Source organism: Hirundo rustica, chromosome 25, assembly GCF_015227805.2.
Source record: "Hirundo rustica isolate bHirRus1 chromosome 25, bHirRus1.pri.v3, whole genome shotgun sequence".
Taxonomy (NCBI): Eukaryota; Metazoa; Chordata; class Aves; order Passeriformes; family Hirundinidae; genus Hirundo; species Hirundo rustica.
The window spans coordinates 3,511,773-3,539,637 of NC_053474.1; the positions used below are offsets into that span (position 1 = coordinate 3,511,773).

General features: G+C 61.3%; 2 protein-coding genes across 2 annotated transcripts; both read left to right on the forward strand.

Annotated features, from left to right (window-relative positions):
* Positions 1 to 757: 757 nt before the first annotated feature.
* ASAP3 (ArfGAP with SH3 domain, ankyrin repeat and PH domain 3) lies at positions 758 to 17,876 on the forward strand. Its single transcript, XM_040085997.1, has 26 exons — positions 758 to 940; positions 4,600 to 4,672; positions 5,183 to 5,328; positions 6,816 to 6,890; positions 7,177 to 7,226; positions 7,470 to 7,596; positions 9,240 to 9,325; positions 10,103 to 10,178; positions 10,305 to 10,391; positions 10,617 to 10,726; positions 10,959 to 11,028; positions 11,907 to 11,994; positions 12,521 to 12,569; positions 12,667 to 12,854; positions 12,936 to 13,069; positions 13,447 to 13,541; positions 13,768 to 13,948; positions 14,307 to 14,392; positions 14,504 to 14,619; positions 14,723 to 14,790; positions 14,963 to 15,070; positions 15,196 to 15,439; positions 15,521 to 15,809; positions 16,239 to 16,383; positions 16,534 to 16,656; positions 16,938 to 17,876. The coding sequence occupies exons 1-26, from the start codon at positions 818 to 820 to the stop codon at positions 17,010 to 17,012; spliced, it is 3,012 nt and encodes a 1,003-aa protein (XP_039941931.1). The 5' UTR covers positions 758 to 817; the 3' UTR covers positions 17,013 to 17,876.
* Positions 17,877 to 18,758: 882 nt separating this feature from the next.
* Positions 18,759 to 25,553, forward strand: TCEA3 (transcription elongation factor A3). The gene is made up of 14 exons (XM_058423580.1): positions 18,759 to 19,003; positions 20,439 to 20,501; positions 20,695 to 20,800; positions 21,085 to 21,250; positions 21,515 to 21,583; positions 21,775 to 21,843; positions 21,960 to 22,034; positions 22,290 to 22,367; positions 22,495 to 22,649; positions 22,943 to 22,998; positions 23,809 to 23,964; positions 24,466 to 24,612; positions 24,692 to 24,763; positions 24,895 to 25,553. Exons 1-14 carry the CDS (start codon positions 18,935 to 18,937, stop codon positions 24,901 to 24,903), a joined length of 1,290 nt encoding a protein of 429 aa, XP_058279563.1. The 5' UTR covers positions 18,759 to 18,934; the 3' UTR covers positions 24,904 to 25,553.
* Positions 25,554 to 27,865: the final 2,312 nt, after the last annotated feature.

The following is a 27,865-nucleotide window of genomic DNA, read 5'->3' on the forward strand; positions in this document are numbered from 1 at the left end:
GTGTTGGCGCTAGGGGGGTGCTGGTGCCTGGGCAATGTGAGTTATTTGGGTTAGGATGATGCTGGGTGCCTGGGAAAGGTGGATGTTGGTGTTACGGGGTGCTGGTGCCTGGGCAATGTGAGTTATTTGGGTTAGGATGATGCTGGGTGCCTGGGAAAGGTGGGTGCTTGCCTTAGGGGGGTGCTGATGCCTGGGGAATGTGGGTTATCGGGGTTGGGATGATGCTGGGTGCCTGGGAAAGGTGGGTGTCGGTGTTATGGGGTGCTGGTGCATGGGAAAGGTGAGTGTTGGGGTTGGGATGATGCTGGGTGCCTGGGAAAGGTGGGTGTTGGTGTTATGGGGTGCTGGTGCATGGGAAAGGTGAGTGTTGGGGTTAGGATGATGCTGGGTGCCTGGGAAAGGTGTGTGCTCGCGTTAGGGGGGTGCTGGTGCCTGGAGAAAGTGAGTTATCGGGGTTTTGGAGATGCCGGCTGCCGAGGCAATGCTGGCGGTGCGGATCCACCCAGACCCCCGGGTTTCCTCTCCGTCGCACCGCAGCACGGGGTAACCCCGCACCCCCCACATCCCGGAACGGGGCTGGGAGGAGGGGGCTGGGGGAGGGTCACGGGAGCGCTTCTGGGGATCGCTGCGCCTCTTCGCCTTTAACGTGCGGCCGGGCGGAGCCGCGGCGTGACGGCGGAGGGGCGGGAGCGGGCGGAGGGAGGCTCGGAGCGGCTCCCGGTGCGGGGCGCGGGGCGCTGAGCCGGGCTGTGCCGGGCACCCCGGGGCGCTCCGCAGGGGACGCGCTCCCCTGGCCGCCCCCGGTGCCCCCCGCACCATGCCCGAGCAGCTCAGCGTGGCCGATTTCTTGGCCGCGACCAACGAGGATCTCGGTTCCCCGGCCGCCGCCTTCGCCTCCAAGATGCAGAAGTGCCGGGGGGCTCTCGGGGCTCTGGAGGAGGTGAGCTGGGTCGCGGGGGTCAGGATCGAACGTCCCGCCCGGGAACATCCCCCGCATCCCGCCTGGGAACACCTCCGCACCCATAGGTGCTGGTCCCTCGACGCTTGCGCCTCCCTCGGGGTTCTGTTTTTTTAGGGCCTGCCTTTTTATCCCGGGACTGCGCTGGTCATCCTGAACGCTGGTTTGGGACCCTCGGGTGCGGAGGGGCCCTTTGCATCTTCCGAGCAGCCCTGGCGTACTTTTACGGGGGGCTAAGCCTGTAGAGAAATGAGCAAAGGCTGCTTTAAAGCTCCAGGAGGCACCCCCAGCCACCCCAAAAACAGTGAGGCCTATTTGGTTGTTTCTAGGAGCAGGGCATCCCCACCTGCCCCTCCCGGGGATCGGGGCATCCCTCCCCGAGGCCAGGGCATCCTTCTGTCCCTCCGGGAGCAGCACACCGGGCCCCGGGACATGCCCCCGGAGAATCAGCCCCGCATTTCCATCCGCTACCGAGCTCCCGTGCTGGAGCCAGCCCCGATGGGATGTGGTCTTGCTGGGGGGGGGTCTCCTCCTTGATCGGGGAGTGCTTTCAGCCTCCCCCCAAAATCGTCGGCAGCTTTTTCTGGGAAGGGTGGAGGTGGCGGGGCGCCTTCATCCTCCTCCCGCCGGGAATAAAGGCAGCTTCCAGCTGGTCCTGTGCCTTTTGCCAACTCCTCTTATGACTTTGAAGGAGAGCCAGGGCTGGCAGGGAGTGGGGGGCCCCAGGTGCCAGGGCTGCTGGGATACCTGGGGGCAGTGGCATGGGTGTCCCAGGCCCGGAAATCTGGGAACACACCATGGAGCATCCCGGTCCCCATCGGCACATGCCGGCCGCTTTCCGGTGTGCAAGGGAGAGGCGGCTCCAGCCAGGAGGGAGCAGCAGGAATTTTGTTTGGCTGCTTGGAGAGGCTGTAGTTTAGGGATGCAGGGATGGGGTGGAGACACGTCCCTCGGGGATGACGGGGGGGGTCTCTGGGATTGGCTTAGTAAAGCTCCAGCAAGCGAGCTGGGAATCATGACTGCTGCCGTGTGTGCCATGGACGGCACAGGGCTGAACCCCCCGGGCCACTGGAGGCTCTGGGGAAGGGGCCAGAGCTTTGGCATCCCCCTGGTCCCAGCACGAGGGGAGCAGGGAAATCCAAGCAAACCAACTCCACGCTATCTTTGGAGCCCCAACAGGGCGACAGCATGAGGCAAGGGGGATTTGGGAATCGCTGAGGGGAGGGAGGGACACTCTGTGACCAAACCGAGCCATGGCCTTTCCTGTCACCACCCCTCAGACTGGCTGGTGGCTTGGCGAGCAGGAGGGAGAGAAGGGTGCCCGTCTTACTCCAGTGACTTCGGGGTGGGAGAGGATGTCCCAGGACCCTGGGACAGAGCACGGCCACGTTCACCCAGGATAGGAACAGGTCTCAAATCGGGGGCAGGAACAAGCGGGGAGAGGACTGGAGATTGCTGCTCAACATTGAGGAGCAATGTTGATGTTGGCCGGAGCTGCTGTGTGCCTCAGTTTACCTCCTGAGATTAAAGAGGCCTCTCCCCTCCCAGGCGTTTTTGGGACTTCAGGATCCTTGAGGCTGCTGGTGGAGACAGAACCTGAGGTCTCTGGCCTCGGAAGGTCGAATCCAGCCCTTGGTGCTGGGTGCTGTGGGCATGTCAGAGGGCACTGGGCACCTCGGGGCTGGGGCAGGGTGACAAGGCACAGGCCTCACCCTGTCCCCCGGGGCAGTGCCACACGCTGCTCCTGCCCTGGCAGCTTGGCTCCCTGGCTGCTCCTTCGCCGGGTAGCACGAGCCGGCGGCGCTGGGGGAGGCAGAAGAAGAATGGCCTCCATTGAGCGTCCTGCCCGAGCCCCCAGGCTGTGAGCGCAGCTAGCTGTGCTGCAGGTGTGCGTCCGTCCCCTCCTCCAGCCCCTGCGGAATTCCCTCCCTGCTGTGCCAACGGCCCCGGCTGCCCCCTGACCAGAAGCCCTCGAGCTGGGCCTGGGGGGTGATGGGTGCCACTGGGGGCTCCAGGCATCTCTGCCCCCCCACTTCTGAGCGGCCAGGGCCGTGTTCCTGGCAGCCAGCCTGGTACAGCAGGGGTGCGGTGATTCCCCCTGCGTTTACCGCCCAGGTACTTGTCTCTGCTTGCCCTGTGCCCACCGGGTGACTCACGGACCCCTTCCTGGAAGCCCTTGTGTCCTTCCCTGGGTCATCCCTGCTCTGCACCAGCCCAGCATTCTGCGTCCTGCAGCTGTGAGCTGGCACCAGGATGAGCTGCTCCATCCTGGACCCTTGAAGGAGCTTCTTCGCACAGTGATGCATCCAAAGCATCTCATGCTACCTCAGTTTCCCCTTTCTAAGGCTCTGCCAGGTTTGCAAGCCTGGAGCATCCGGGCAAACAGCCCTGGCTTCCCCCAGAGGCAGGGAATATCTCTGCTCTGGAGAGCTTGGTGCACCTGGATTTGACACAGAGAAGGCCGTGGGGGGCTTCGGTGCACCCCAACATTCTCCCCGCTGTAGCTGCATTGTAAAACTCCCCTGAGCAGGGGGTTCAGCTTCCACCTCAGCCCCAGTCCCCTCCCAGCCAGCTCATCCTGGCAGCACCCCATCTGAGGAAGAGAGCAGCGCTGCAGCGAGGCTGACCCTGCTGTCAGGAAATCAGCCTTGACATCAGCCCGAAAACCTTCGACAGAGCTCAAGCAGAGAGAGCCTCTTTTATTGTAATTCCTCCGAGGTTTCATCCCTGCCCTTTTCTGCTGTTCACGCCCTCTAAATATTTCCAGCCTGTTATCATGGCTCTGGTACCTGCAGCCAAGCCTCCCTTAACCCTTTCCTGGTGCGGGGGCCAGCATGTGCTCGGATGCTCGGGCTGGCAGCGCCACAGCCCCTTGCCCTTGGGTTGAGTGGGGCTGAGCTTGTCGTAGTTCTTGGGTGGGGTTGAATTTGCTGTGGTGCTCAGGGGGCAAATCAGGGCTGTATGGGTGGGAAGAGATGGGGGAATGGGGAGAGCTCTAAACCAGAGCAGGATCTGGGCAGTGGGGCTGCGGGGAGACTCGTGGTGCTGGGGACCCTGCATGGGCTGGGGGGGTTTGGGAAGCCGCCTTCCTCCTTGTGGGATTGTTGTGGTTTAGCACACAACCAGCTCAAGGGTTTGTGGGATTCAGGTCCCCAGCAGCAGGAGGTGGGTCCTGTCTTTGGCTCTGTGGGGAGCTGGGCTCCTTCACCCACCTCACCTGGTTCTGAGCCATGGGGATGGGCTGATGCGCCCGCACGGTGCTTCAACCCCTCCCCGGCTGAAACAGTCCCTGCAAGAGCCAGTGAGACGTTTTCCACGGTTAATAGGAGCTGCTGGGATCCAAAGAGCCTCTCACCTCCTCCTGCTGCCTCGCTCAAACCCTCCTCTCCGGGGCCAGCCAAAGCCCTGCCTGGCAGCAAAGCCATTGGGGCCGCAGCCCTGGCAGGGGACCGGCTGGACACTGCGGCTCCAGCATCGCCGGGATGCCTCCAGCTCCTTTCCCAGCCCTGGGAGCTTGGATCCCGCCCCACACATCTGCACGGCAGAGCCGCAGCCTCTCCAAGAGCCAGCTGGGCCGGGGGGAGTGGCAGCCCAGTGCTTGGCTAATGAGCTCCATTTGTCTTCTCTCCTTGCTGTTGCAGAGCCTGGATGGGGACCAAGCTGTGCTCCAGAGGATCAGGAAATATGTGAAAGCCATTCACATCTCCGGGCTCAGTGAGTTGGGGAGGTGATGGGCATTCCCAGAGCGTGGGGCTGGGGGTGTGTGACAGCCCCTGCTCACCCCGGGCAGCCCGTGGGTGCTGGGGGGTGTTTGCCACTTGGGTGCCGCCAACACGCTAAGGTGCCAAAAATTGTCTTAAAACCATACAAAGAGGGAAATGGAGAGCCTTAGGAAGGTTGTTTTGGATGTTCCAGTGGTGTCTTGCAGCAGGATCAGTCCAGCTTGCCTACAGAGGTGGGTAGCAAGCCCAAAAATGTACCCGGGGTTGGTGCTGGCTGCTGGTGGAACCTCACGGTGCGGCCCGGTAATGATGCCAAAAGCTGCCTGAAATATACATAAAAAGGAAAACTGAGAACCTCAGGGAGGTTGTTTTTGGGCACCGCTGCTGTCGTGAATCAGGAACAGCCCGGCTGTGTTACAAAGGGATGGAGAGATGGTGGGACCGGGATGTGTCGGGTGCCGCGGGGTCACCCCGTGTCCCTCTCCGGTGTTCCCCCGTGCAGCCCACGTGGAGAACGAGGAGCAGTACAGCGAGGCCCTGGAGACCTTTGGCAACAACCACCTCTCCCAGAACAACCACGAGCTCTCCACTGGCTTCCTAAACCTGGCCGTCTTCACCCGTGAGGTCACTGCACTCTTCAAGAACCTGGTAAGCTGTCCCGAATCCACTGGGGTTTGGAGTCCCCCACCAACCAGTGCAGGTCCAGTTTGGCTGCGTTCCACCACGTGCAGCAATCCCTACCTCCCACCCTGGGCTCGGGGACGCGTTCCCAGTGCTCCCAGACCATCTGATACCCCCAGTACTGGATTTATAGCTCCCTCCCAGCTCCCTGGGGCCACTGCCACTGGGATCTGATGGGAAGCTGGAGCTGCTGTTTTCATTTTTTCCTCTTTCTTTTTTTTTTTTTTCCTTGCTTTCTGTTTCTTTTTTTTTTTTCTCACATCAACTACATCTCTGATCTCGCTTGCCAAGAGTAAATCAAAGCCACACTGGGCTGCACACTGGGGCCATGGGGAGCAGGCAGAGGCGGCTGTGAGCCGAGCCAGGAATGGCTCTGATGGAAAACTCAGCTCCTGAATGGAACTGGGTTCATCCATGCCCAGCAGCAACATCCCTGGGCGATCCCATGTGGCCCTCTCGCCGTTCACTTTCAGATGCCCCTCTCCAAGGGGTGTTTTTTGCCCCTGGCTCTGCTTAAGGAGGAAATTGATTCCTGCTGCCCTTCCCCCAGCAAGAATTTCAGATTTTTGGCATCTTCCTCTCCCACTTACCCCAATCTGGGCCTCCCTGCTCCTCCCCTTCCCCATCCTGGCTGTTGTAGCCTGCCGGAGTCCCGTGCTCCAGTATGGCTCTGCAGAACTGTCCTGATGGAGGAGTTTGACCAGTTCTGAGTGTCCCCCCCTCCTGCCCCACATGCTGCTGAGTGAGGTTCTGTGCCAAGACCCTCAGCCAGATCCAAAAAGCTGTGTTTCCACTCCTAGAGTCTCCCTGGAGCTCCCCCGTTCCCCCTGGTTCGGGGGTGGTCCTGTGCCCTGGGGCTGGACTTTCCCCCCAAGTGCTGCAGAGGACCAAAACCCTTTAAAAGAAATCTGGGTGCTCTGGGGAGGTCCCGTGTGGGTGCTGGAGCTGCTCTCACGACTGTAAGACGGGGTTCTGCTCCGTGGGCTGCGTGGAGGGATGCCAGGACAGCAGTGGGCTCCCCTGTCCCCACCACGGACCCCAGCAGTGGCTGCATTGCTGTCCCCCAGAGCCCAGCAAAGGGTTTTGGAAAACCCCACGGACGTGAGCGAGGTCTCTGTGTGTCCCAGGAGCACGGGGGGTGCTGCTGGTGCTGCTGGGTGCTGGGGACAGGGAGGAGGTGTCGCTGGGGGAAGACAGCTTTGTTTTTTGGCAGCTGCGGCGCTGGTGTGGTTTGTGGGAAGGGCCACGTTTGTCAGACATCTTGCAGCCAGCTCCAACAAGCCCCGGCGTGCCCTCTTGCCAGGATCCTGGATTCAGCCCCACTTCCAGCCTCTTTAACCCTTGCTGGGGCGGTGATGGAGCTGGGGGAGGTCCCTGGCACCGAGAGGGACCTGGAGCTCCCGCTTCCCTGACTTCCCCCACCGTGGGGTGACCCCTGTCTCTGCCTTCTGCAGGTGCAGAATCTGAATAACATCGTGTCCTTCCCCCTGGACAGCCTGTTGAAGGGGCAGCTGAAGGATGGCCGCCTGGTAAGTGCTGTCCCCAGGGTCCCTCGTTTGGGGACATCGTGCAGCGAGAGCCCTGCTACGGATTTGGCTCACACCCGTGGCCAGGAGAAGCAAGGAGCTGGTAGCAGGGGCTGGAAGGAAGCAGGGAGGGTTGGGAGTGACAGAAGGGAGGGGTGAGGACGTGGTAGGGAACCCCCTCACCCTCAAGGCGTGCAGCAATGCAGAGCAAAGTTCTGGGCCCCTTTAGTGCCACCAGCTCTTTTGCTTTCCCCTGACAGCTGCCACCCCCCTCTTTCCTTTGCCACAGGATTCCAAGAAGCAGATTGAAAAGGCCTGGAAGGATTATGAGACCAAAGTGTAAGCAACCCGCTGCCCCTGGCAGAATCTACCTAATCCCACTCTGCACAAAGGTGTTTTGTCCCCGGGCTGGAGCCAGGCACCGCTGGGTTTGGTTTTGGTTTTGGTCCAGCTTTTCCCAAAGGGGAAAAGGAGAGGGGCTGGAGAGGGCCTGGAGATGTTTCTCCTGATCCCATCCCCACCCTGCGTGGGACACGCCTCGGAGCGGGGATGTCCCCAACCCTCCTCCATCCCATTGCACAGGGGGAAGATGGAGAAGGAGAAGGAACGAGCCCGCTCGGCTGGGGTCATCCAGGCTGAGCCAGCAGCAGCGGAGGTGGCCGAGGACGTGCAGAAGGAGCGGCGGCTGCTGCAGCTGCACATGTGCGAGGTGGGGGCTGCGCTGAGGGACCTGAGCCCCGGAGGGGCACAGGGGACTGCTCTGCAGGCTGTGCAGGGATACTGGAGCCTGTCCTGCTGTCCAACGCCGAAGCAGCCCCACCTGTGTGCCGTGGGGGACCCTCACCCCGTCCCGTACCCGCCCTGCGTGGTCCCAGCTCAGGGATCCCCGTCCCATCCCCGTTCTGAGCTCCCTGTGGGATGCAGCCCCAAACGGCACCCGTGGTGCCTCACAAGGGCTGCCCCCGAAACCTGGAGAGCGGCAGAGCAGGGAAGGAGGCAGCAGTGGGCTGTCCCAGAGGTCTCCCGTGTTCCCGGGGCTCAGATCCCGGTGCCGCCCAGCCGAGAGCAGGGCTTGTGGGGAGGAGGCTGTGCCTGCCTCCGAGCTGGGACCCAGCCAGATGAGTCACTGCCTTGAATGGCTGCACTGTGGGATAGAGAACAGGGCGTTAAGGAGAGGTGGGAGCTGGAGCAGGGCACGTGCGCCCGTGTTTCTGCGCGTGTGAGAGCTGGTGCTGGCCCTGCAAAGCGGAGGGCAGCTCTTCCGAGGGGCCGGGGACCCTGTGACGCGTGTGGCTTCAGAGGAAAGTGGGGTTTGCTACTTCCTGGGTAGCAAACGGGGTCCTGCTTCACCCCACGGCGTGGCTGTGTCTCCCCGTCGTGGCCCAGCTCACATCCTCAGGGCTGTGGGAGCGGTTGGACATGGGCCCAGGGGTGCCCGGGGTGCTCTGCTCCCACTGTGGGATGTGGGTGGCGGGGCAGGGGCACCCCAGGGGAGCTGGGCACGTGTGTGTGGCCTTCTCTAGGCGGTTCAGGGGTGTAGTCGTGCTCCCTGGCGTCGATTTGGCATCTCCAGCTTGCACAGAGCAGTTTAACGACCGTCCCCACTCCAGTGACCCCTCAGGGTGTCCAGAGTGCCTGGGGCATGGGGGGACTCCCTTCCAGGAGCTCCATCCCACCCTGGAAACCCCCCAGAGCTCAGAGCTGCCTTCCCCTCCCCTCGCTCCCCACTCAAAACCGTTCCAGCAGCTGGAGAGGAGCTTGCAGGGGGAAAATCTCTTCCCCTCCTTATTTTGCTCAGGGTGAGACTCTGTCTTTCCTTCCCTGCCTGCAGCTGATGGATGGGCCTGATGCATAAAGCTAAAATTCCCCATCCCACGGGGCACCTCAGCAGACCTCCGGCACTGGTGTGCTGCAGGTGCTCGCTTCTTGGAATCTGATTTTTTGGGGGAATAAAAGGGCCACGTCTTAAAAAACATTTGGCCTTTTTTGTTGTGGGATTTTTTGGGGGTTGTTTTTTTTTTCTTTTGCAAGCTGCCTTGAGTTTCGGTTATTTATTAACTCCAAAAGTAACGAGCAGTGGGAGAAGCATGCTTGGCTGGAAACCCTGGAGGCCTGCCTCAGTCCTTGAACTTTCCATGTCTTGGAGGACTTCCAGAGCCAGGTTTTCTGAGGGTGGTCCCCAGCGAGCTGCCTTCAAATCCAACACCATGACTCGACTTCTTGAAAGCCCGCCAGTGTTTCAACCTTCCTCCCCATGCTGGGAAGGGAATCGAGGGCTGGGCAGGCTCCTCTGGGATGTTTTCAGCTTCTCCTTGTCCCTGTCACCTAACCAGGTGTCTTCTCCCCCTGCAGTACCTGCTGAAAGCCAGCGAGTCTCAGATGAAGCAGGGACCAGATTTCCTGCAGAGCCTGATCAAGTTTTTCCACGCTCAGCACAAGTAGGTGCCCCCTGGGTCCAGCTGGTTCATCCTCAGGGCTGGTTGTCACCCTTGGGTGGCCCCGTGGGGGTCTGGGCTATTCTCCTCTCACCCCAGACCCATACAGCTGTTGATGGAGATGCTGGGCAGAGCCCTTCACTCTTCATTTTTCCCCGGGGAGTTGAGGTGTGCTTTGTTGTCTGGAGGAGCTGTAAGCGTGTCCATGGGGCTGTGGGGTGTATCTCCGTTGGCTTGAGGTGTAGCTGATTATTTGGTTTCTGGATTCGGAGGGATGAGCTCAGCTGAGCAGCTCTGGCATTAGCCAGGGGGATGTAACGAGGGGGTTTGGAGTGAGGATCAACATCCCCTTGCCTTTCCCGTGGCTCCGTGAAGCTGGGATAGTAGTGTGAGGGGGAGTCATCATCTCCTCCGGCTCTCGAGTGGGGAAACTGAGGCAGGGGGTTCAAAGCATGTCTTTGGCTGGGACTGTGACCCAGGGACCCCCCCAGAACGTGGCTTTAGGCAGCACCGCTCCCCGGTGAGTTGAGCTGGGATCAAACAAGAGGCCAAGCCCGCATCCCAAACACCCCAAATATTTGGGATATCCAAACCCCACGGGCTGGGCTTGGCCTTTGCTGCTCCCTCCTCACCCCATAACCAGGGAGCCACAGAGCAATCACAGCTTTCCAAGCAGGGGACCACCATCATCCCCTGCCTCATTTTTCTCTAAAAAACCCCTCTTTTTTTTGCCTCCATCTTCCCCGCCGGCATCTCAATCACCCTCAAACAAACGCCCAGTTTCTTCCAAGACGGCTGGAAGGCTGCCCAGAACCTCTACCCCTTCATTGAGAAGCTCGCTGCGTCCCTCCACGCGGTAAGGCCCTCACGCACATCCAGCGCCCCTCAGACGTGTCCCCGGGGCTGCCACCCCGCTGTCCCCGTGCCAGCCCCTGAGAACCCGCCCTCAGGGCGGCACTGAGGGCAGCTGCCCCCTTTGCAGCTCCGCCAGGCGCAGGAGGAGGAGGTGAAGCGGCTGACGCAGACGCGCGATTCCCTCCGCAGCGTCCTGCAGCTGGAGAACAAGGAGGTGAGACCCGCCGGGATGGGCAGGGGAGGGCTGAGGAGGAGCATGGGGAGGGTGCTGGGGACCCCAGGGTTGGTTTGGGGATGGGGAGCAGAAGGGAGAAGGGAGCTGGGTTAACCTGTCCAGGGATCTGGAGATAGGTAAGGAGGGAGGTGACTTGCAGCAGCAACCGCCTCCGTGCCTCTCACTTTGCTTTTTAATTGTGGGAATTTGCTTTTTAATTTTCAGGAAAACTTGAGCAGGAAGAACTCTGGCAGTGGCTACAGCATCCACCAGCACCAAGGCAACAAGCAGTACGGGACAGAGAAGTCAGGATTCCTGTACAAGAAGAGTGATGGGTGAGGATGAGCGTTATCCCGGAGAGCTCCTGGCTTCTCCCCAATATTGTCCATGCTCCTGGGAGCCCCCAGAGCTGGCATCCAGCTCACGGGGCATTCAGCGCCCTGTGAGTTAGAGGAAGCACAACCCCACGTCCAGAACACCACCAGGCCTCTGCCACGGCTGGTTTGGGATGTGGCTGTGGGTGATGGCAGCTGTGCAATCCTCACTCCTCCTCTCCCTCCTCCTCAGGATCCGCAAAGTGTGGCAGAAGAGGAAGTGCGGTGTGAAGTACGGCTGCCTGACCATCTCCCACAGCACGGTGGGGAGCGTGGGGCCTGCAGCCCTGACCCTTCCTCGTGCTCCCTTTGGGGCTCGGTGTCCGTTGGATTTCGGGTTTAGCTTTTGCCCAGACCCATCACAAATCTGCCTGGCTTAAAAACCAATGCGGGATGGGACTGGACTAAAGGAGGTCCCCTGTGTCTGACAAGGGTCCAAAGGTGGTTCCCCGTGTCTGGCAGGGGTCCATGGCAGAGGAGGGTGAGCTTGGTGACACCTGAGTGCCTGAGATGAGGTGCTGTGGCTGGGGGGAGGTGTCTGACCTGGAGGTGGACACTGTAGTGGGACCTCTCCATTTTTCGAGTGGGTTTTCTCTCTGAAACACCTTGGCACCTGCAGGGGTCCAAAGGTGGTCCCCCGTGTCTGGCAGGGGTCCGTGGCAGAGGAGGTGAGCTTGGCTGGGGCAGTGAGACGGACGAGGAGGGTCCGGACAAGCCCCAAGGGGATGGGGCTGGTTGGGAGGGCAGGGCTGCCCCCAGCGTGGGGCTGCAAACAGCAGGAGGCACAGGGGGACATCTTGGAGCCGTGTTCTCCTGCAAAGGGTGGCTGTTCCTCTAAAACGGGTCACACAGGGTCTGATTGGCGTGGTTATCCCAAGAGAAACCATCTGCGCTGGTGGTTGTACCACCGCAGTTGCCACTGGAGATGGTGATGCCCATCCCTTGGTGATGTCCATCCCTTGGTGATGCCCATCCCTTGGTGATGCCCATCTCTTGGTGATGCTCATCCCTTGGTGATGTCCATCCCTTGGTGATGCCCATCCCTTGGTGATGTCCATCCCTTGGTGATGCCCATCCCTAGGTGATGCCCATCCCATCCCTTCCTGGTCCTTTAACCCTCCTCGGTCCTCTCACCCTGCAGATAAACCGTCCCCCCGTGAAGCTGAACCTCCTCACCTGCCAGGTGCGGCCCCATGCCGAGGAGAAGAAATGCTTTGACCTGGTGACACGTGAGTGCCTGAGATGAGGTGCTGTGGCTGGGGTGAGGTGTTTGACCTGGATGTGGACACTGTAGTGGGACCTCTCCCTTTTTCGAGTGGGTTTTCTCTCTGAAACACCACGGCACCCTCTTTAAATGCTTATAATCTGGCTCTGGGGTGTCTTCCTGGCTGTCTTTACAGATTAAGAACCAGTCTCTGCAAGGAGATCTAAAAAGCTGAGACAGAAGGAGGTTGTGAAAGGGCCCAGGTGATGGGAGAGTGGTGTGCAGTGATTTAATTTGTAATTAAGCAGCTCCTTTGAAGAGATTTCAGCTGATTCCTGCTGTCCTGGACATCCCTAGACCATAGAATCCTAGAATGGTTGAGGCTGGAAGCAACCTTAGAGAGTGTCTTGTTCCACCCCCGCACCATGGGCTTGGCCACCTTCCACTAGACCAGACAGCTCCAAGCCCTGTCCAAGCTTAAACAACTCAAGGGACGTGGTAGACGCAGCTTCTCTCCTTTCACCATCTCCCCTCTCTCCCTGTCCCTGCAGACAACAGGACCTATCACTTCCAAGCGGAGGATGAGCAGGAGTGTGTCGTGTAAGTGCCGCAGCCCATCCCTGCTCCTCCCGGTGCCAGATCCCGCTCTGCCTTCCCCATCCTCCTCCTCCTCCTCCTCGTCCTCCCTCGTGCCTAGGTGGGTCTCGGTGCTGCAGAACAGCAAGGATGAAGCCCTGAGCAACGCCTTCAGGGGCGATGGGGGCAGCGGCGGGGTGGCGGCAGGCCCCGGGCTGGACGGCGGCGTGCAGGAGCTCACCAGGCTGGTCATCGGCGAGGTGAAGAACATGCCCGGGAACAAGCAGTGCTGTGACTGCGGCGCCCCAGGTACGTCAGGGTGTTCCCCTCGCCCTGGGCGTGGGGCAGCTGTCACGGGAGTCACAGCATCTCTGGGGGCTCCCGCTGCAGATCCCACGTGGCTCTCTACCAACCTCGGCATCCTGACGTGCATCGAGTGCTCTGGGATCCATCGGGAGCTGGGTGTGCATTATTCCCGCATCCAGTCCCTCACTCTGGATGTTCTCAGCACCTCCGAGCTGCTGGTAAGCTGCTCTCTAGAGGGCCCAGAGGTCTCCTAGCCCCTGGGGACCACCCTGCGTGCCTCACAAACCTCCTGTGATGCGGGGTTCATTCCTTCTCCTCCATCCCATCTGTCCCCAGTTTGCTCCAGGCCTTGCCAACTTGCCTCAGTTTCCCCAGCTCAGTGGTCTGGGCGAGGGAGGCTCTGCAAAGTCATTTGCTGGCCCCTCCTAAAACAGATTTCCATTGCCATGAGAGAGCATCATCCTGGCGGAGATGGCTGCTCTGGGAAGGGCCTGGGTGGATCCAGTGGATTCCTTCCTCCCAGGATGGGATGTGGCTGGAGCAGGGTGAGTGTGGCCAGGAGGGCTCACGTCCCTCTGTTCTCCTCTCTCCCTAGCTGGCTGTTAGCATTGGGAACACTCGCTTCAACGAGATCATGGAGGCCACGCTACCCACACAGGACTGTCCCAAGCCCTCGGCCAGCAGTGATATGTGAGTTGGGTGTGAGGAGGAGGAGGAGGAGGAGGAGGAGTGCACGGTGTTCTTGTCACCATGCTGCCACAGCCCCGGGATGAGGCATCCTGGTGTCACTGCTGAATTGCGGTGGGGATCTGCACCTCCTTGGAGGTTCACCCCTGATCCTGAGGCTTCAGGAGGAGGCAGGAGCACAGGGCTCCACAGCCCAGCTCCGTGCCCATGCCAGCCCCCCTTCCGGCAGGGCTGCGCGCAAGGAATACATCATGGCCAAGTACATGGAGCGACGCTACGTGCAGAAGAGCGGCCAGGACAACCCGCACGGCCTCTGGGAAGCCATTCGAGCCCGTGACCTCCTGGGCCTGCTCAAGGCCTTTGCCGAGGGGCATGACCTGACCAAGCCCCTGGCCAGCCCTGAGGCTCAGGTGAGGCCTCCACCTGACGGCGTTTTCCCTCTCTGGGTGGCTGTGCTCAGGTTGTCCAGGGCTTTGGGCAGGGATGTGCTGGTGGGAAGATGAGCATCCTCGGGTCCAGCTTTCGTCTCTCCTACACGTAGGAGATTGTTGAGCTCTCCTCTCCCTTCCCATATATTGGGAGATGAAACATCCCTGGGTTCAGCTCTTTCCCTTCCATCCTGGGGGAGATGAGCATACATATGTCCAGCACTCTTTTCCTTCCTTTTGGGGGGAAGAGGAGCGTTCTCGGATCCAGCACTTCTCTTCCCCTTATCCTGAGGAAAGACGAGCATTCTCAGGGCCGTCTCTCCCTCCCGTCTCTTGGCAGGACGCGGGCGAGCTGCCGCTGCACGTGGCCGTGCGCCACGCCGACAGATCCTCCCTTCCCTTGGTGGACTTCATCATCCAGAATGGGTGCGTCCCCGAGCGCTCCCGGTGTCCCCTGCCCCTCTCCCCCACGGGAGGGACGTGCAGGATGCTGTCACGTTCTCAAGCCTTGACTTTCCCGCCGCTGGCCCTGCGCAGGGGAGCGCTGGACCGGGTGACGCAGGACGGGAACACGGCCTTGCACTACGGCGCGCTCTACAACCAGCCCAACTGCCTCAAGCTGCTCCTGAAAGGCAAAGCCGCCTTCACTGCAGGTATGAGGTTGGCATGGGGGTTTTGGGGGAGGTTCTTTGGTGGGAGTGGTAAGGCTGCATTTGGGACAAACCCAGATTTGTCCCCCTTTTGTCCCCCGGGCAGTGAATGCGGCGGGCGAGACGGCTCTGGATGTGGCGAGGAGGCTGAAGCACAGCGAGTGCGAGGAGCTGGTAGGTGGGGTGGAGGAATGGGAGAGAGGCTCGGAGTGGGGAGAGGGGAGCAAGCGCCTGAGGAGGGCTGGAGTGAAGGAGAGGGGCTGCTGGGACGTGTCCGTCCAGTGCTGAGACCCCTGTGGGCTGCCCCCTCCTGAGATCCCCCTGACGTGCCCCGTCTCTCTGGCAGCTGGAGCAGGCGCAGGCAGGGAAGCTCTCCTTGCAAATCCATGTGGACTATGACTGGGAGCCCCCATCAGAGTTCCCCTATGACAGTGAGGATGAGCTGGAGGAGAAGGTACCTGTGGGACGGCGCTGGGGGTGGGCCTCCACATCCCCAGCGAGGGAACTGGGGGAGCGCAGACCCTTTTGGGGGGCTGGTGGCAGCGAGGCATCCCTGGAGCTGTGTGTGCGTGCCCCCAGGTGAGCCCCCTCCAGCGCTCCTTCAAGGGCACGTCACCGCTGGCCGCCAGCCCGCTGCCCGCCTGCCCGCAGACCCGCTGGAGCTGCATGGGGATGGACATCACCAACAAGACCTACGAGAGCATCCTGGTGCCCTCGCGCCCCGCGCCCCGCCGGGCGCACAGCGAGGAGATCCCCCCGCCGCTGCCCCTCAAAAACCCTACGCGGGGCAGCTCTCGCCCCAAACCCGGCCACAGCCCCACCGGTGAGTGGCAGTCGCCGCGGCGTGGGCTGCGCCTTCGCCCGGAGACCGAACCGATCGTCCCCGTCGCTCGTGTCCCCCCAGAGCACCCCGAAGGGCCCCGGCAGGCGTCGGAGCCCCACTGCTGCGGGCCGGCGGAGGCAGCGCGCAGCCTGCCTTGTGCCGGCAGCGCGGGCGCCCCGGACGGCACCCCCGGCACCCGCAGCCCCACCGAGAGCCAGCGGGCAGCCTACTGGGAAACCCGCTCCGAGACGGACAGCAGCAGCAGCAGCAGCAGCAGCAGCAGCAGCCGGCGGGGGCCGGAGCTGAGTCCCCCACCCGCGCAGCCCCCGCCGGGCAGCACGGCCCTGGACATCCCGCCTGTCAAATTCGGGTAGGGACCCCCAGAGCACCGGGGTTGCGCTTTGGTGCTGAGGGGGGTGAGCTTCCACCTCTGCCGCTGTAGAGCAAAGGGGTCCCCAGGCTCTGGGGTGTCCAAAGAAGCTGATGGTGACCCGGGGATGCAGGAGGAGACACGGGCAGCTGTGGGGATGCTGGGTTGTTACTTAGAGACGATGATGCAGATTATTTGGGAGGATATTGAGATGCTCTGCAAGTCACCATTTCTCTCATTCGGGTAAACGTGGTGGGATGGGCTCCTTTGAGGGTGTTTGGGTGCTGGGGATCCTTTCTGGGGCTGTGGGTGGAATCCAGGTCCCATGGGGGAAGGCCTGACCCCCCTGAGACCTCGCAGGAAGGAGAACAGGGAGGGAGAAGGCAACAGCAGAGGAGGAGGTGACGCTGTTGCCGCTGTCACCCGCAGCTCAGAGAGCACCCGCTCGTACCGGCGCATTGGTGGCGTGGTGGGCAAAACGGGCTCGGCTGGGTCCCCCCAGAGCCCTGGCGGCCCCGAGGACCCCGCTCTCAGCAAGGTGCCCCCTGTGCCCATGCCCAGGAGATTTGCTCCGGTAGGTGCAAATCCTCCTCCCTGCACCCTCAAAGCATCCCAGCTCCTCTTACCCTGGGGGTGCAGATGGAGTGATCTCCGGTCGTGTCCCCGGTGCCGCCTCTTGGGTGGCCTCAGGGGGGTCTGTCACCCCCTCTGCATTCCATTTCAGGCCAAGGGGAAGCAGAAGCGGGTAAAGGCAGTGGCTGACTGCAAGGGGGACAAGGCACGAGAGCTGACCTTCTCCAAGGGGGAGGTGATCGTGGTGACGCGGGAGGAGGACGAGCAGATCTGGGTGAGTCACCGTGGCACGGACAGGCGCTGGGATCCAAATCCTGGTTCTTTTCCCCCTCCAGTTCTCTTCTGTAGGAAGCTGGGTTTTTTTTTGGGGGGGGGCATAGATGGGGGACTCCTGCCCCACGTGTGCATGGAGGGAGGGCTGGGGGGGCTCCGCTGATGTGTCACCGCAGCTTCGCCTCTCTAAATCCCCGTTGGAATGGAGCAGGGGAGAAGTTTTGGGGCTGATATCTCTAGGTAAGACTTGCACTCCCCTCAACCCTCTTTCTGCACCCCCAGGTCGGCTTCATCGAGGGCGATGGCTCCCGCACCGGAGTCTTCCCTGCCAGCTTCGTCCACCTCTTGCAAGACTGACCGTGTGGGGTGACCCGTTTGTCACTGTCCCTTTGGCTGGGACTAGAGGCAGCTCCCTGCCGGGGGCTTGGTAGAGCCAGGCCACAGGGGACATGTGCCCAGGATCCTGGCACGAGACCACTGCCCTCCAAGGGGGCCCGGAGACCCCCCCCATTGGGAAAACCGTCCGTGGATGGCAGCGGTGGGGAGCTGAGGAGCAGAGAATGGACGTGCTCGCTGCACTGGGGGGCTGAGGTTTCTGTGCCAGCCCCTGCTTCCGCTGCTCCTCCATCCTTCCCGTGGGCTCTGCCCATCCCTTGGGTTTTCTTCTTCCGTCTCTCCAAGGAATTGGGGATGGGGGAGCTGTATGTGGTGTCCCCCACCCTCTGCCAGATACTCACGAAGCCTCCTCCTCGTCCTGGGGGCAGCCGTGGATCGCCAGTTCCATTCCCCAACTGTGAAGCCTTTGGGATGGGCAAGAAATAAGTAGAGGGGGGGTTTTTTGTGTCCATCCCCCACCCCAGGTTCTGGGAACTGCCTGGCCTGGTGGAGTTTGGGGGTGCTTCAAAGCGTCTCCAAAGCTGGTGTAGTGAAATGCCATTCCCTGATTTGGGGGCGGAGGGATGTTTCAGGTGGTACCACAGAGCCCTGCCCCATGTCCCTCATGTGGGGTGGGTGCTGGATCACCGCCCCTTCCCGGGCTGGGGGGCTCTCAAGGGGGTTTTCCAGCTTTTTCTAGGACCAGAATATCCCTGTACCAGTGTCCCTTGGGAGCCACCTGCCTCCCTACCCCCTCACTACACCCTTCTCATTTCTACGTCAAATGCTTCATCTCAAAAAAAAAAAAAAAATCTTTTTTAAAATGTTTTCTGTCTCCAATTTCTAATAAACCATCCTTTTTTTTTTTTAAGCGCCTGGGAGTTTGTTGGGGGGGTACAACCCCTGTCCCCAGCACGGTGACACATCCCCAAGGCTCCCAGTCACCGTGGCCACCCTTGGGGACATCCATGCAGGGCCAGGCTGGCACGTGGGCACCTTCCCGGTGTGCTGGGATGGATCCAGGGCGGGATGCTCGTGCTGCAGCCACCCCACGCGAGTGCCGGAGCAGGGACCAGCAGCGATGGCAAGGTGGTTGTCACCTACATCCCCCGACGGCCTGTGCCCCGTGCTGCCAGGCCTGAGCGGCTCCTGGCTCCCAGGCTGGCACACCACCGGCTGGCAGGGCTCTGGGACGCGTTAGCGTGTCACCCGTCGTGACACAGTCGTGGAAGGATGGACGGGGCCATAAAGATCCTTCCCTGCACCCCCTGACAGAGGGGGGAACACCTTCCACCGGACCAGGCTGCTCCAAGCCTGACCTTGGACATTCCCAGGGATGGGGTTTTTTCCTCAGTACCAACACGTGGAGTACTCCAGTATAAGAACCATTCCTAAACGCTGGAATTCCACGTATATTGAGACATCCCAACACAGCGCAAAGATTATCCCCCGCGGGGATCTCGCTGCTGCAGGGCGCCAGCTCCGGGGAAAAGCAGAGCTTGGGGCACACGGCGCTGTAGCCGTGCCTCTCAGGGCTCCCCAGCTCAGCCACGCCGATGGCAAAGCCCCGTGGCGAGCGCTGTCCCGCGGCTCCCCGGGCTCCCCAGGGCCGCCACCGCCGCGCGTCCCGGAGCGCCCCGGCGCGCACCTCCCCCGCTCCTGCAATCGTGGCTCTCGGCTATATTTAGCCCTCCCCCGTGCTATTTCGCTTTCCTGGCAGGAGTTTATAACTGGCCGGGACAGCCCCACCTCCTTTTTGCTTTCTCTCCCTTCCCTTCTCTTCCCCTTGCCTTTGCCCCTTTTCCCCTCCTCTCTGCTCCCTTCCCACCCGCCTGCCCAGGGACCCCCCATGTCAGCGGCGCCCAGCTGTGCCCACGGTGTCCTGCTCCGCTGGAGCCCCCGCCATGGGGCCCGCTGAGGAGCTGGTCCGGATTGCCAAGAAATTGGATAAGATGGTGGCCAGGAAGAGCACGGTAAGGTGGCCAAGCTCCTCGGGGCGTGCGCGCCCATTTACACGCCTGGCGCGTTTGCGCGTGTGCGTGTTTGCACGCGTGCTTGTTTACAGGCAGGTTTGAGTGGTGCTGTTGCGCGGCTCAGGAAAGGGAGGGCTGGGGGGTTTGCTTTTCGCACCCCTCATGTTGTCCCTGGAGGGGCTGAAGGGGTTTAAGGGATGCTGCCGGTGTCGCCCAAGCACGGCCTCTCAGGCTTTAGTAGTCAGCACCCACGGGGATTTAATTCTGCCTCTAATTCGGGGCTCTCCCGTACCCCATTGCCCCCTGACACTGGGATTTGGGGGTGAGGGGGGGGTTTGTCCCGTGGCTGGCAGCTCTGGGCACCGCTTGGCAGTGCCGGATTGTGGGCAACAGGTGTTTGGCCCCCAGCCTGTGCCCCAACACCCGATCGGTGCCAGGGCCACGGGCTCGTGTACAAGCAAGGAGAAGCTCTGGGCTGGCAGCTACAGCAGCCTCAACGCGCCCAGCACAGCCCAGCCTGTTGCACAAGCGTGCAGAGGGAGGGGAGGGGGTCGGTCGCTGTTTCCTGGGTGGTTTTGGGGGCTGTGTGCTGGGGAAGCCGGGATCCAGCCCTGCCGCCCTTGTGCCGAGTGAGGATCCACCCGGGGATCCTGGCGAGCCGGTTCCGTGTGCCAAGCCCGGCCCTCAGAGTTAATGTTTTACCATTTCCACCGGCCTTTGCCCTGGCAAGGTGCAGGCTCCTGGCTCGGGGGGCAGCGCTGCGTCTCCCTGGAGCTGGTGGCTTTTTGGGGTGCCAGCGCTTGGTGTCAAACCGGCTCCCATGGCTCTGCTTGGTGCCAGGAATTACCCAGGGGCCGAGGGACGGGGGTGCTCCACAGCTCTCCTGCTGCACTTTGGGATGGGGCAGAGCCAGGGTCCAGCACAGGAATGTCCCTGCACCCCTCAGACGGGGGGGCTCTGATCCAGCCCTTCATGGTGGGAGTCCGTGGAACTGTGGATACCTGGGAGCTGGTGTCTGCTGCTGGGGCTCTAAAAATACCGAGGAGGAGGAGAGGGAGGAGGAGGAAGGCTCAGTGCTGGACTATCTTTATCCCAGCTGCCACTGCAGGGCGTCAGGATGTAATCCCAGGGCTTGTGTCCCATGGACCTTCACACCCCTGTGTGGGGGACCCTGGAGAACACCCCAGCTGTCCCTAGTTCCCACCAGCCCAGATTTTTCTTGCAGATGGGGTTTTCCCAAGTTTTAAGAAAAGCTCCTGCTACCCAGCTGGAGACGTGAGCCGGTGCTGGGATGGTCCAGCAGGATTTGGGTGCGGGACATTTCTACCAGTGTGTTGGCACTGAGGGTCAGGCAGTGCCAGGGCGTTGGGTTCTCCTGTCGTGCCCTTCCTGGTGCTGCCTCCTCAAGGGCTCCCCTGGCTTCTCCCTGCCGCAGGAAGGGGCCCTGGATCTGCTCAAATCCCTTACCAGTTACACCATGACCATCCAGCTACTCCAGGTGAGGGGCCTTGGGTGGGGGAACACTCCGTGGGGCAGCTTGTCCCGTGCCCCGTGCCCCGTGCCCCTGCCCCGTGCCCTGTGCCCCTGTCCCGTGCCCCGTGCCCCTGCCCCGTGCCCCGTGCCCCTGCCCCGTGCCCCTGCCCCGTGCCCCGGCTCATCCCTAAGGGGCTGTCCCGGGTGCGCGTCCCCAGACCACGCGGATCGGAGTGGCTGTGAACTCGGTGCGGAAACACTGCTCGGACGAAGAGGTGGTGGCCTCAGCCAAGATCCTCATCAAAAACTGGAAGCGGCTTCTGGGTGAGCGATGCTGGGGGGAAGGCAGGAACCCCCCAAAGCCCCCCCCCCGGGCAATCCCTGCGCCTCGAGCCCCGATGGAGTGGAATGAGGCCAGGGCGAGGATGTGCGGGCTCCTGTAACCTGGAACGCAGATTTTCCAGGGGCTGGTTTTCACTCTGGGACGGAGTGGTGTAAATCAGTGTGTGCCCCACCAAGGGCAGAGCACCTCCACAAGCATTCCCCACCCCAGGACGCAGCTCTGCAGGGTTTGGGCTGTGACTGGGACACCCAAATCCTTCCCCCAGAGTCCACCACCACAAAGAAGGAGAAGGACGCAGATGGGAAGAAGGAGAAGGACGCAGATGGAGACAAGGAGAAGAAGAAGGGGATGGATGTTTCCAGCTGCCCCAGTGAAGGGGTGAAGCACAGCAAGAATACAGCTGAGAAGCACAGGGAGAAGCACAAGGAGAGGTGAGGGCTCCTGCCTGCTGTCGGGGGCACCAGCGCTGATATAAAACCACCCTGTGCTTCAGAGTTGGTCCTTAAGAGTTCACCCCTCTCTGCCTCCCCCTGGGTGCTGGCAGCACCTCTGGAGACCAATCTGCCTCTGGGACAGCACCAGGGCAGTTTTTGGAGGAGGGAGAAGTGACTGTTTTATTTTCCTTTCTCTAGTCGTTCCTTGGATGAGGTCAGTTTGGACAGAGCCCATCTGACCCCTGCTCTCTCTGTCCCTAGGAAGCCCAGCAAGTGTGACTCTCATGCCACCGCCACCCAGGGCCACTCTGCCGACTCCAGCCCCAAGAGGTACTCGCTGAAGGATGCCCTGACCCTCGCTCCAGGCTCTGCCAGGCTCTGCCAGCCCAGGGGAGGCTTTGCTGGCGACCTGGGGTGGGGCTCAGGGCTGGGGGATGCACATGGATCCAGCTCACAGGTTGCCAGAGCATGCTGGGGTTGCTGAGAGCTTCTCTCCCTTCCTTTGGGCCTCTGCGGTGAAGAGAGTCCAGTGACGGCCGGAGCCCCACTGCGTCCTCCAAGAAATCACCTCTGGATGGCAAGAGAGAGAGGTGGGTGCTGGGCTGGGGGAGGATGGCAGGGGCCAGACCCCAGCCCCTCACTGGGCTGTGCTTGGGGCTGTGGATGCGCTGCTTGCCCCCGTCTGACATGAGGCTTGTCCTGCCAGGAGAGCCTCTGCTGACTCCAGGTCCTCGGCTGTGTCCTCCTCTTCCTCCCCACAGAAGAGACTGTCAGGGGAGAGGTGAGGAGGGGGTGTCCCTGGGCTGCCTGGGAATGCTTTTTGGGGGATGCCCTGACCATGGAGGGGGTGAGAAGTGGCTGGGATCCTGCCACAGTGCCGGGATATTCCCTGGGAGGAGCAAATCCTCCCCTGAGGAGATTCCCGTTGGCTTCCGAGCACTCTCATCAACGTGCTGGTGCCTGAGCTCCCTGCCCCCTGCCCTGCCTGCCCCACCTCTGGTGCCATCCCCACCGTCCCGTTCTGTGCCACCCCCAGGAGAGCCTCTGTGGGCAGCAGCCTCTCTCCAGCTCCCACCAGCTCCCAGAGAAACTCCGGTGACAGCAAGGAGGAAAGGTAGGAGCCAGGAGGAAAGGTAGGAGAGACCCCCTCCGCTTCCAGGGGACCCCGGTGGGTCCCTGCGGCTGTGCCCGGCACAGGACCCTGGCACCACCTGCCCGTGCCCCTCCGTGTGCCCCTGCAGAGCCAACGGCAGCAAGGCCAAACCTGAGGCGCCACGAACTCCCACCAGCCCCTCCTTCTCTCCCAGCCCCTGCTTCCTGGCCCCCTGCTACCTGACGGGGGACTCGGTGCGGGACAAGTGCGTTGAGATGCTGGCGGCTGCGCTGCGCTGGGATGGTGAGCAGGGGAGCGCACACTGGGATGTTTCTCCTAAGGGACAGTGCTGATAGGAGCACTCAGCCCCGAAAGGAAAGGAAAGGAAAGGAGGTTGTTCGGGTCACTAGTAAAGGGGTTGGATGTGAGGATGCATGTTTGTAAGGTTCAGGATGGGTAAAAGTAGGGTTTTTTTGGAGATGGAGCGTCTGGGGCAAGTAGAGGGGGAGAGGTGAGGTTTTTTGGGGGGAGGTACAGTGAGGACCTGTGGCTGTTTTCACGCCTGAAAGTCAGCCCTTAACCTCTCGACCCTTTAGACGACTACAAGGAGTTCAGTGTCAATTGCGAGAAGATGGCTTCGGAGATTGAAGACCATATCCTTTGAGGGGCCAGGGGTCCCCAGGCTCCATCTGCTGGGGGGGCGTAGGTGGGCTCAAGAGTGCTGCTGGGGACAGGACAGAGGGTGGCAGGGACAAGGACAGAGGGTGACACTGCCATGCTCGTTGCCTGCAGAGGGAGCCCAGACCTTACAGGATGCTGAGGCTGAAGCTGATGCTGAGCAAAACATCTCCTGAGCACCCGCCTTCATGCGTGGCTCTGTGTGTCCCCCCACACCCCCTCTGGTCAGGGACCTGCCTTCATCCCTGGGGAGATAAATCCAACCCCAAGCAAAGCTTTTTCCATGAGGCTGCTGTAGGTGTCCGTGTCTCCTGCCAGAGCCAGTCTGTCACGATGTCCCTGCTGGCAGGGATGGAACCACCTCTCCCCACCCCCAGATCAAGGCTTGGGGTTCTCCTGGCAGCTCCCTGAGCCCAGGACCAGCCCCAGGGTGGTTCCCCTCCTGGGTGCACTTTTTGGTGCATCTCAGACTCTGTGCCCAAAGCTGCCGCATCAACCTGTCCGTATCCCTGTCCTTTGGGAGGAGGGAGCAGAGCGAGCCCCTGCACCTTGAGCTTTGTCCCAGCAGAGGGCTTGGTGGCGGTCCCTGAGCCCCGCAGCCTCGCCGCATGTCAGACATCCCACGGCCATGCGGAGTCATTTTCTCCCCCGCACCTCAAGCTGTGCTTCGTCCTCTTCCAGCCAAGACTGGGGCACACTTCCCACAGGGAGGAGATCCCCACTGAGATCAGCCCCCTCCACCGAGCTGGCAGACATCCCTCCCTGGATTCCTTGACGGACCCCACATATCTTCCAGGAGCTGAAGAGCACGGACATGAAGTACCGCAACCGGGTGCGGAGCAGGATCAGCAACCTGAAGGACCCCAAGAACCCCGCTCTGCGGAGGAATGTGCTGTGCGGGGCCATCGAGCCTGGCCTCATCGCCCGCATGACCGCCGAGGTGGGCACCGGGCTGCGCGGCGCCGGTGCCCGCGGGTCTCATCCAGCTCCGTGGTGCTGGGTCTTGGCGTGGTGCTGTCCAGAGTGGGGTTGTCCCAGCAGCTCCCTGTCCCGCTCCAGTGCTGGATGAGGCACGGGGAGCGTTAGGAGGAAGCTGGCTGGGTCCCTTCAGAGCCCTGCAGGCCCCCAGCCCATCACAGATCTGGCTGTGCGGCGTCACACCCGCAGGAATCGGAGTTTTCCTCATTTGTCCTCCTCAACCAGGGTCCACAGAGGCTCCTCAGAAGCCCAGTTTCCCCTGTGGGGAGACAGATCCCTGCAGGCAGCAGTTTCACTTTGAGGATGGGGTGATTTTTCTCCCATCTGGATGGGTCTGAGCCCTCCAGCAAAGCACAGGATTAATCCCCTTTTGGGAGAGGATGGGGAAGGTGTTGGAGTGTGGTGCCCGGGTACGAGCAGAGCCGTGGCCCCACTGACCCCCCCGGGCCCATGCTGGTGGCAGGAGATGGCCAGCGACGAGCTGAAGCAGCTGCGGAGCGCCATGACCCAGGAGGCCATCCGGGAGCACCAGATGGCCAAGACGGGCGGCACCGTCACCGACCTCTTCCAGTGCGGGAAGTGCAAGAAGAAGAACTGCACGTACAACCAGGTCAGGTCCTGCCCCCGGGGGCCCTTGCTTTGGGGCACACCTGAAGGGTCTCCACCGACCTGCTGCTGCTCCACCCCAGGTGCAGACGCGCAGCGCCGATGAGCCCATGACGACGTTCGTGCTGTGCAACGAGTGTGGGAACCGCTGGAAGGTCTGTAACCGCCTGGGGAGAGGCTCTGGGCACCTTTCCTGGCCTTTGGGGCGTGGAAGAACCCCCTGGAGTGGTGTTTTGGGGGCTGGGTGAGGGCTCACCTCCTGCCCCGGGCTCTGCTTCTCCTGCAGTTCTGCTGATGCTGCTGGCGATCGGGCCGGAGGGAACGTGGTGCAAGACGAGATGCTGTGACACCACGCTGGGCAGCTGGGCTGGGGAGGAGGGGTCAGGGTGGCACCAGCCCCTAAAGCCCAGCTCCTTGTTCCCTTGCACTGGGCTCCCTCGAATATCCTGGGGAGCCGGCCTCTGGAAATGGTCAAAGTTCACTCGAGAAGGTCCCCGTGGATTCAATGGTTCTTCCCTGCAAATACCTGTCCTTGGATTGGGATGTGCTGGGATCCCACTGGGAGCACTCATTCCTGGAAAGGGAGACTGGTACGACCTGGGGAGCACGTCCTTCCCTGAGAGGAATCTGGGCTTGGATGATTTGGGGGCAGCAGGAGAGACGTCGCTCCACGGGCGTGGGGCTGTGCCTGGGAGCTGAGGGTGGCAGAGGGCCAGGTTTTAACCCAAACACCTTCTTCTCTCCTAAGCACACACATGGAGGACATGGAGGGGACGGGGTGGTGGCAGCGTGTCCGGGTGCTGTTGGGGTGCCACTGTGTCCCTCTGCTCGGTGACGAGTGGGCCATCCAACCTGGCTTGAAGGCACCCAGGAAAGAAGGAAGGATGGTGGGGAGAGGAGTGGGGAAGAACCCTTCCAGACAGAGTAATAAAGGTGTGAACTATCTCTGCAGCACAGACTGTTTCCTGAGCTGGGTCTGGGTCCTCTGTCTCAAGCGTGTAGCTTCCCAGCTTGAGCCTCGAGGCCATCCGAGATCCCTCACCGAGTTCCAACGTGTATCTCAAATCCACCAGCCCCAGCCTGGGACATACCCATGGCTTGCTGCTCATCCATCACCTGACTGCTGATTAAAGACCTTTAATTAAGGCTGGAGCAGCTCCCTGGCTTGGCCTGGATGCTTCAGGTTGACCGTTGCAGGGCAGAACTTCCACCAACAGCTTTTTTCCAGGGAAAAGGCATCAGGGACCAGCTGGGAAGAGAGATCCCTTTGGCTACAGGAGCTGTGGGATGGAGCCTTGTGGAACTGAGCCCATCCCTCGGCACCACCGGCGTCTCCCAGTGGCACTGGGGTGTGGTGGGAGCACAGGAAGGCCGTGGTGGCCGTGGGTGACCACGGATGGGGACGAGGGTGCTGCTCCCACGCCTGCGTGAGCCAGCGGGTGAGAGCAGAGAAGGACGGCGAAGCTGTTAATTAACCCATCATTAATTTTTTCATCTTGGGCTGAGGTGTTAATTTTTTCCCAGACTTTGGTGCTAAACCCTCTGTGTTTGGGGGTCCCTGCCACCCCTGAGCCCACTGAGAGCTCGCCGGGCTGCGGCGCTCGTTAGCACGCTGAAGTGATTAATGAGCCTCCGAGGCAATTCTTTATGCTCGTGACAGTGCGTGTGGCTGCAGTTAAGGGATGTAGTGGATTGCAGGGGATGAATAAAACATCAGTGCGACCTTGAGCTGTGAGGAGAGCGCAGGACTGGGGCTCCCGGCCAGGGCTGGATGTTCCCGGCCCGAGGCTCCAGGTTTGGATGCTCCAAAGCTTCAGCAGAGGCTGGTGCCTCTTCCTGCCTCTCCCTGCCTGTCTCTGCATGAATCCCAGAGCCATTTCGGTTGGAAAAGACCTCCAGGATAATTGAGTCCAACTGCTCTCCCACCACTACCCATGTGTCCCCACGTGTGCCGCGCCAACACGTTTCAAATCCCTCCAGGTGACTCCAACGAGATGCTCAGCCTTCTATCCGAAGGGGTTTTTATATTCAACCTCCGACCTGCAGCACTTCAAACAGCCCCACAGAGCGTCCAAACTCAGCCAGGCTTCCCCAGACCTCGTCCTTTCCCCAGGGACTGCCCTCAGCCGCCTCGGGGACACCACAGAACCTGGCACATGTTTCACTTGGCAGTCCTGGTTTGCCCAGGGGTCACCCCCGCTGTGCTCCAGCCCCCCCAGCTCGCCCGCAGCGCTGGGCTTTGCCGCTGCCCTTCTCCCCCGCATTTTTTCCAGCCTTGAGGGGAAAAAAAAAAAAAAAAATAAATCAGCACTTCGCTGTTCTGTGGTTTCCTTGGCAACCCCCGTTTCCCCATCCTGTCGCTTTATGCACCTGTAACTCCCCCGGCCCTGGTCACTGACCCCCGAGGCACAGTGGCAGTGGCTGAGCACAGGGGTGGAGCAGGAGGTGGTGTGTCCTGTCCTGATCCTGGAGGAACCCTCAGCCGGGGCTTCCCAGGCACCTGGGCTTCTTGGAAAGGAATGGACTAGCTGGCGGTGGTTCGTGTCTCTGAGCTGAATTAAAGCAGATTTGGAGCTGGTTTTTACCTCTCTGCCTGGGTCCTGGTGCTCCTGCTGTGCACAGGGATGTGGCTGCCCCATCCCTGGCAGTGTCCAAGGCCAGGCTGGATGGTGCTTGAAGCAACATCGTCTAGTGGAAGGTGTCCCTGCCCTTGTCCCTGCATGAGGGGAGCTTTAAGGTCCCTTCCAACCCAAACCATTCCAGGATTCCATTGGCAGCCGCTGCAAACGGAGCAGATTCCCCTGCCCGTTCCCGTGCTTGCTCCGATCAATAGGAAACGATCCCTCAGGCACAGACCTCAGACCTCATGCAACATTTATCTGGTGACAGCCACGGGCTCTCGGCACCCCTCACTTTGCCCTCATGGGCAGACAGGGTTCAGATCTCCCGGGAAAATCCCTCCCAGCTCTGCATCATGGCTTCTCTCTTCTCACCGGGGTGGTGCCTGGCGTGGTGGGCACAGGGCAAAGGCACGGCCCTGCTCAGGAACTGGGCTGAATTCCTTTAAAAAAGCAGGAAAACACAGCGCTGGGGTGCTTTAGGGAGGGCAGGAGTGATGCAGAGGGTGCTCTGTGGGTTTGGGGGGAGCACAGAGAACTCCCTGTGCCCTGGTGACCTGGGAAAGGTGCCCGATGTGCCCCAGTACTTGGACTCCAATGGCTCTTCCCAAATCCCAGAAGGCAGGTCAGTACCCCAAA